General features: G+C 34.4%; 1 protein-coding gene across 1 annotated transcript; it reads left to right on the top strand.

Moving 5' to 3' along the window:
• The first annotated feature begins 246 nt into the window (after positions 1-246).
• LOC107641063 (putative cyclic nucleotide-gated ion channel 20, chloroplastic) lies at positions 247-7,253 on the top strand. The gene is made up of 12 exons (XM_088487290.1): positions 247-660; positions 1,433-1,624; positions 1,718-1,816; positions 1,989-2,126; positions 3,707-3,958; positions 4,046-4,318; positions 4,796-4,941; positions 5,167-5,244; positions 5,427-5,556; positions 5,664-5,910; positions 6,013-6,175; positions 6,487-7,253. The coding sequence occupies exons 1-12, from the start codon at positions 247-249 to the stop codon at positions 6,587-6,589; spliced, it is 2,235 nt and encodes a 744-aa protein (XP_088343416.1). The 3' UTR covers positions 6,590-7,253.
• Positions 7,254-8,389: the final 1,136 nt, after the last annotated feature.

Genomic DNA, 8,389 nt, shown 5'->3' with positions numbered 1-8,389 from the left:
ATTAATCAAGGAAGCAAAAAATTAGTATTAATATCATTTTCTCTTTACAATTTCTCTTTCTATGGAATTAATTCTTTTCTAATTCTCCCTGATTTGATTAATTCTCTCCCTATTTTCTCTTATCTCATTAATTCTTTTCTATTCTATATTCTTCCCCTTTAATCTTGTTGGAATCAAAATTAAACTCTAATATTAATTAATAATATTTTGATATGGTACAGATATATTAGCATTGAATGCCTTGTGATGACTAATTTTGAGAAAGAAGAGGCAGCACTTCCAGAAAATCAAGCACAAGTATCTGTATCTCATAAGAGACATGCTAGTTTTGAGGGACATGGTTGGCCAGTTACTAGTAAGAGAACAAGTCCCCTTATGAACATGAGTGGTCCAATATATGCTACCAATGGAACTGGAAGCTTTTTGCACCAGGGTCTAGTTGTGACAGTAAACAAAGTTTGGAGTAACACAGAAAAATCTTCCAGTTCATCTGGCTCGGGCGAAAATCATTGGAACAACAAGTATGCTAGAAAGAATGAACACTTGCTTAACTCCGGAGAACTTGGAATGTGTGATGATCCTTATTGTACTACTTGTCCTGCTAACTTCAAGGATTCTCATAGGAGAAATTCAAAAGCTTCAACAGCTTTTGATGCTAAGGTGACTTTTTCCTAACATAGTCAATTTTTTTTAGATAACCTCTATATTTTGAAGTTGTCTTTACTTATCACATTGGTAAATAATTCAAAATTGTGTATGATTCTGCCTGCACTTTAAGTAGTGAAAGATCTTTCAAATTTCTTGCTATTGTTAAAGAGGTTTGATGATAGGTTAGGATGAAAAAACAGTTTTGAAACAGACAAAAGAGAAGATTGCAAATGTATTTCAATTTTCAAATAATTGTGATTTCACATAACATTGACAGTATAACTCCATTAGAAATAACTCATCTCATTTAGTGGTTATGGTTTCAAATAAGTAACTTTATTTTCAATATTGCAAACTGATCCTTAACAATAATAGCTAAATTTTATTCCAATTTCTAAGTGAAACTACAGGAGCAAATATGGACCATTTTTTTATATTTGAAAATTACAAGGACTTTTTGGAACTTGAAACTTACAAGTACTAACGGAAAGTACTTAACTAACTTCATAATAGTGTAAAGAATTACCAAATGTCCCTTATAGAGTCTTCATACCCTTAACTTTAGGTAAATTGCAAGATGCTAGTATCTTGACCCTCTTAAGTTCCTTTGTTACTTTTATATTAAAATTGCTCCCATCGTTGTTTTATCTATAAAGTTTAGTAATAACATAACAAATTTTTCTGCATCATTATACTTGATAACATTATGAGCTTTTTAATCTCCTTTATATGCAGAATTTTGCATATTCAAGCATAGTTCTTTTCATATTCTGAACTTTGACAGTTACATGGTGCTCTCTATGGGGATGCCAAGTGTTACGCAAGAAGACTCTTCTCCTTCTGCTCTTCATTCTCTCCTGGAATTATTAACCCTCACACTAAACTTGTACAACAATGGAACAAGTTCCTGGCTATTTCTTGTTTATTTGCAATCTTTTTGGATCCGTTATTTTTCTTCCTGATCTATGTGCAGAAGGTATGATGTGATCCCTTGGTCCTTTCGTTTAATTGCAAAAACTTAGAAATTATTGTAGACACTAACAATCTTTCCATTATTCACTTGATGCAGGATTGCAAATGTATTGCTATAGATGGGAAAATGGCGTCAACACTAGTTATATTTAGAAGTGTGAATGATTTTGTATATTTCTTAAACATCCTTCTCCAGGTAAGTTCTCTCAAAAAACAAATCTTCTCCAGGTATATCTAGAGTTGTAACATGTTAGTTATAAGATATAGAGAACACTACTGATTTAGGACACTAGGTATACATTTACTTAGTAACACTAACATCCTCTAACACCCTTTAAATGAGCTTTAACAAGCTTGATCCTTTGCAGTTTAGGTTGGCTTATGTTTCTCCAGAGTCTAGGGTGGTTGGTGCTGGAGATTTAGTTGACCATCCAAAGAAAATTGCTCTACATTACTTGCGGACCTATTTTCTCATTGACTTATTTGTTGCACTTCCTCTTCCGCAGGTAAAATTTTTCCTTCCATCAAATTTCACAAAATTTTATTATCATATTATGTGCTATACAAGCCTTTTAAACTCTGCATTAATGGGTTACACTGCTAAATTGTCAAAGATGAATTTTCGTTTTTACTGTCTTCTGACATAATAGGATAACATAAAATTAAAATCTTAAGGTGGAGTCTCTGGTGGCTCAACAATGGGTGTCTAAGGGTGACTAAGGAGTTGACCAGCCATTGAAGGAATGACGTGTGGCAAGTGGGTTAAGTAAGGATAGATGGCTGTTATGCGTTAATGTGTAATTAGGCAAATGTGAAACGCCATAAATGTGAAAAGTTTACTGTGGATAAATGCAAGGCCAAAAAGGAATACTGGGAAACAAAATGATCGCCGGCCGGCAACATCACCGTCGTGGGAAGCAGCACCATCGCAGGAAGCAGCACCGTCGCAGGAGGTATCACAGGGCAACTACAGAGGCGCTGAGATCGATGGCTATAGAGAGCACGACGTAGCCACATCCATGGATATGATCCTAGAAAACGCGATGAGAAGGACTGGACGGTGCAGCAACGGTAAGCAAGGAAGGGGGTGGCCCAGAAGCGACGACATTATCTTCAGCCGTATCTAGATCGAAGGAACTGAGGGCGGCGATGGCACCTGAATCTTCTTCTTGACCTTCGAAGAAACCAAGAGGCAAACCAACCCAACAACTTCCAAGAGCGGTGGAAGGAAATCGGCGAAGGCCATCGCATGAGGCCAGCGCGGCAAAGAAGGAGTACCCCGAACCAAGTTGCGTTAGGTGACGGCAGAAAGCTTTAAGCAAAGAAGTCCAGGCCGGCGGAGCACATCGATCCTGGAAACAACAGAGGTGGAGGCGCTGTCTTCAGTTCATTGCAGCATCGGGCATGAAGAAGAACACTGAGGACGTCAAGAGTAGGATCCGGGTCATGATGACAACCTGTTGGACTGAGACGTTAATAGGGTCGGGTCGGGGCATTTGTTTGCCTGGACATTGTCAAAAGCAAAGAGAGGAAGATTCAAAAAGTTTCACCGTTGCTTGTTACCTCATTTACCTTTTACCTAATTTACCGTGAGTCAAATTACTCTCATTCAAGTCAAACGAACCCACGTGTCTAATTTAAATTGGTTGGTCTATCTTAGCCACCTTAGCCAGCAAACCCTTACATTCACCATAAACGTCACCATCTTAAAATGCTGCATGCATGCAAGTAAATAATGTGAGACTCTCAGAAACTCTTGCATGCAACACCTTTTATTTGTCTGAAGCATGTATCTAATTGGTCCAACACAGATTGTGTTGGAACTGGAATTAAATAGATAATAGGAGAATTGAGAATCAATATCCTAAGAATTAGTCATATGTGAAGAACCAAATATAATAAAGATTAAGCTCAAATTCTATTAACTCTTTTCATTTCTGTTAACTTTCATGCTGTGACAGAGTTAAGGTGAAGAATGTAATGGTTTGTCATTGATTTGTTCCTATTCCTATCTTCATGAACTGTGTTTCATGATATTGAAGCTCAGAGTGCCAATGTTTCATTATGTGTAGTGAAATATGTGCAGATAATGATAGTGTTTGTGCTTCCAAGGAATTTGGGGATGTCATCAGGAGCGAATTATGCTAAGAATATTCTTCGCGCGGCCGTTCTTGTGCAGTATATTCCCAGGTTATTCAGGTTTCTTCCATTGCTAATCGGCCAATCTCCATCAGGATTCATATTTGAGTCAGCATGGACAAATTTCATCATAAATCTTCTTATTTTTATGCTGTCTAGCCATGTTGTTGGCTCTTGCTGGTACCTCTTTGGTGTGCAGGTAAGTCAAAATAACATTCGAAACTTCCTTCTTAAGAATTTAATTTAGTTACCCACCTTTTCTATCTTTCCCTTTTCTTTCTTCCAGAGGGTTAATCAATGTTTGCGAGATGCATGTCATAATTCTGATATTGATGAATGCATGAAAGTCATTGATTGTGGGCATGGTCGTACTTTAGACGATCAATCTGGCAAAACATCTGCTGGTTGGATCAACAATGTTGAGGCCATTGCTTGTTTAAATCCCTCTTCTAAGGCTTCTAATGGCTTTAGTTATGGGATCTATGCCAATGCTGTACCACTTACAACAGAAACTGACCTTGTCAACAAATATTTGTATGCTTTGTTTTGGGGTTTCCAGGTAAGAATTTCATCATTTCATTTCTTTTTCTTGCATTAGTTAGAAGATATGAAGAGTGAGATGTGCTTATTATTGTTACCTTCATGTACAAGTTACCATCATTTACATTTTTGGTTGGACTCAAAATCTCTTTCTTACCTTTCATAACTAAATAAATTAACAAGTTCTATTCTACTAATTGCATATCTGCTTAATTCCTGCTGTGCAATAAAATTAGAAGTCTCATATCTCCTGCCGCTAGTTCCAATTTCTTTAAACTAAATTATTACTAAGCTCTTTGGATTGTAATCACATACAAAGTATAAATTGAACTAGAAGAATGTCAAAGAGTATATTTGAACTTCTGAACACTTGTCATAGAGCCTTGAATATTCGAGTGCCAATCAACACTAGCTTAGATTGTAAAGTTGGTAATGAAAGCACATGAAACGGTTGTGATAACTCTGAACATTTATTCCTTTTTTATCTTCATTACAGCAAATAAGTTCTCTCGGCAGTAGTCTAATCCCAAGTTATTTTGTGTGGGAAGTGCTTTACACAATGGCAATCATAGGATTGGGACTCTTGCTTTTCGCGCTTCTCATTGGAAATATACAGAACTTTCTTCAGTCTCTTGGTCGGAGGTAGTATTTATTTACTTTTGTTAAATTCTAATTTCATGCCAACCCCATAGTGGAATAAGGCTTTTTTGTTGCTAATGTTAAATTCTTTTCCATGTTAAAGCTTAGAAATGATGCAGACTGTTCAGTAGATGTAATGGCACAAAGCCTTCTTATGCTGCAAGCTTTAACTTTTAATTTACCTAAGTTCAAAAGTTCATGATATATATTCTTCAATCTTGCTTACAGAAAGCTTGAAATGCAACTTAGAGGCCGTGATGTCGAGCGATGGATGAGCCATCGTCACTTGCCAGAAGATCTAAAAAAGTATGGCATTTTCTATCAATTAGGGTCCAGTTATGTAATCTATTTTCTTATTGATCTTGTCAATTTTTAATTCTTTGTTTAACAAATAGTACTGGTTAATTTTTCTTTCATTGTTACACTAAAGTTCCAAATTTTCACAGCATTATTTATAGATTAATTCTTCTTGTTGTTTCATCATTCAGGAGAGTGCGCCAGGCCGAACGGTATAATTGGGCTGCAACAAGGGGAGTGAATGAAGAAATACTTATGGAAAATTTGCCAGAAGATCTTCAGAGAGACATAAGGCGTCATCTCTTCAAATTTATCAAGAAAGTAGGTGCTACTAGAGTATGATTGTGCTTATAATTTGATTGTGAAAAACCATTTTGAAGAAAAGATTTATTCATGTTGGCAACCCTTAAAATTCTGCTTTTATGCAGGTCCGAATTTTCGCCTTGATGGATGAGCCAATCTTAGATGCTATTTGTGAGAGAATAAGACATAAGACATACATCAAAGGAAGTAGAATTTTGAATCATGGTGGCATTATAGAGAAAATGGTCTTTGTTGTTCGCGGGAAATTGGAGAGCGTTGGAGTTGATGGAATCGTAGTTCCTTTAGCTGAAGGGGATGCTTGTGGTGAAGAACTTTTGACATGGTATCTTGAACATTCTTTGGTGAGAACAGGTATAGTAACACTTGATTCAAAGACAACAGAACATGCCTAAGATCAAAAGCACTTACTGCAATGTTCATTAATATTTTATTATTTTTATTTTTTATTTGCAGATGGTAAGAAAGTAAGACTTCCAGGACAGAGGTTGCTTAGCAACAGGACGGTGAAGTGCTTAACAAATGTGGAGGTATTTTCACTCCGAGCAGCAGATCTTGAAGAAGTCACGATCTATTTCACAAGATTCTTGAGGAGTCCACATGTTCAAGGAGCTCTAAGGTCTCATTCTTAACAAATTTCTGATTAATTGTCCTTAATTTAAATGAATTTTCCATGCACTAGACTAGCACCTGCATTTTTTAGTTTATGACAAATTAATGTATGATCTTTTTGTGTGACATATATAATATGTTAGAAATATAGCTATCTATGTGTATTTTTCAATTAGTTTAGATAAGTAATTTCATAATATAGTATTAAAATTTCAAGAAGATTATAATATAATAATAGAAAAGTATTCAATTTTACTGTTATGCTCATGTTGTCAAATTCATGACTCTCGTAAACATTTGATAATTGTGTTGTTTTAGGTATGAATCACCTTATTGGAGATCACTTGCAGCAACACGAATTCAGGTTGCCTGGAGATACAGGAAGAAACGTCTGAGTCGTTCTGATAGCCAAACAATCTAATCAAACATCTAAGCCTCATAGGTTGCTTCAACTCTTGGATTCACTAGCTTCTTTCCAACTACAAATTTTCCTTAAATAATAACTAATTGCTTCCACATAACTTTTTGCTTTGCTTATAATTTAACGCGTCCTTGGGCTTTGCTTTTTCCCACAAGAAAGGCATTGTTATTGATGCACTAATAATAGGTACATATATATTATCTAATTATTTTGTACTCATGTGAAAATGTGAAAGTACATCCCTTCATAGTTAATGTATCTTGTTTAAGTTTAGCATGCCTAGAAGATTTCCCAATACAGCAATACTCAATATGTGCTTCACGGAAAGTTTGACTATAGCTCGTATTGTACAGTGTAAGAAATATAAAATACACAAATTATACGGATAAAAGTTAGGAGGAGGCCGGTGCTAACGTGATGAAGGCGAGTTTTTCCTGCAGGTGAAGAACTCCCGTAGAATAGTGCAGTGGATGACGCGTGTCATGGCTGTGAAACTACGCGCAGACAGCGCCTGCAGTGGGTTGTTGGTGACGGCTTAAATAGGAGGGTGATTACGCGTTAATGATGATAAATAGAAAGTTGGGCTTTTTGCCATTGATGGAGTACCCACTTTTTGTAACGGTTGGCTATTTGTTGAGTTATTTAAAGTGTAAGAAAATTTGTTTTTGAAGGCTGGTCTGAGTTCTAAATTTTTGTTAATCGACAGGATTTGACTCCTGACTAAGGGAAAAAAAAAACCGGAATTGAGGAAAAAGCAGAATAAATTTGTTTTTGCTCTTATTTATTCTTCGGTAATTACGTATTGACTATCCTAATATTTATACTTATCTTTACATAATATTTTATGTACATGTTGATTCGATTTTTAATTTGTTTTAGTTATTTTTAAAGTGTTATTCACTTTTAAGTTTAACTAAAATTAATAATTTAATATAAATTAATAAATTATTTTATTTTATTAATTAAAATTACGATGTCATTGCTATTATTTCTCCGTTCAACTAATTATAATAATACAAAAAAATTATTTTCTTAAAATTTTAAAAAATATGAATGCAATGATCTTTAAATTACATGACTTAGGATTCAAAGATGATTTTTTAAATGCTTATTGATTGGAACTAAAAAAAATATTGTAAAAATATTGCATAAATTTTCATCGTGTGTATATAGAGTTTTCTTCCTCATAAACCGCGGCAAGTAGCAAAGGTTTATGCATACAAATAGCTCTTCATAAACCGTGCCTAGTTACAATGGTTTATATTCAAAAACCTTTCTTCATAAACCGCCGTAAGTTACAATAGTTTACGATCAAACAACTCTCTTCATAAACCGTGGTTACCACAGTTTATGTGTAATCCTCTAAAACGTGGTATGTTACCACGGATTACATAAAACAATAACAAGACACGCAAGTAAAGGAATCTCAATTGTTGTATTTGAGTAAAGATTTCTCCCATCTATTTTATTTAGGTAAATTGCCCACAAAAATGTAGTGTGTCATATTTAAAAACACAATGTATTTAGTGTATTTGGTTTACACCCAAATGGATATTTTATTCAAAAATATTTAGTAACAAAAAAATTAATAAAAAATAGTTAAAATTTGTCTTATTTAATATTTATTAATTATTATAATAATTAATAAATACTAAATAAAGTAAATTATGACTATTCTATTTTTCTTTCTAACATTATTATTTAGTAAAAAAATGATGTAAATTATATTTATTAATACAATATATAGTATGATAATGTTAATCTGAAATAATGAAATTGCAATATTGTATTTTGGAATGA

The sequence above is a fragment of the Arachis ipaensis genome, chromosome B5 (assembly GCF_059453495.1).
Source record: "Arachis ipaensis isolate K30076 ecotype BB chromosome B5, ASM5945349v1, whole genome shotgun sequence".
NCBI classification, from domain to species: Eukaryota; Viridiplantae; Streptophyta; class Magnoliopsida; order Fabales; family Fabaceae; genus Arachis; species Arachis ipaensis.
The sequence above is the reverse complement of the archived record's forward strand: the minus strand, read 5'-3'. Positions and strand labels throughout refer to the sequence as shown.

Coding starts and splice junctions, on each gene's coding strand:
- LOC107641063 (XM_088487290.1), top strand. CDS start 247: ATGACTAATTTTGAGAAAGAAGAGGCAGCACTTCCAGAAAATCAAGCA. Junction 2,127..3,706: donor TTGCACTTCCTCTTCCGCAG/GTAAAATTTTTC, acceptor AAATATGTGCAG/ATAATGATAGTGTTTGTGCT. Junction 6,176..6,486: donor CATGTTCAAGGAGCTCTAAG/GTCTCATTCTTA, acceptor GTGTTGTTTTAG/GTATGAATCACCTTATTGGA.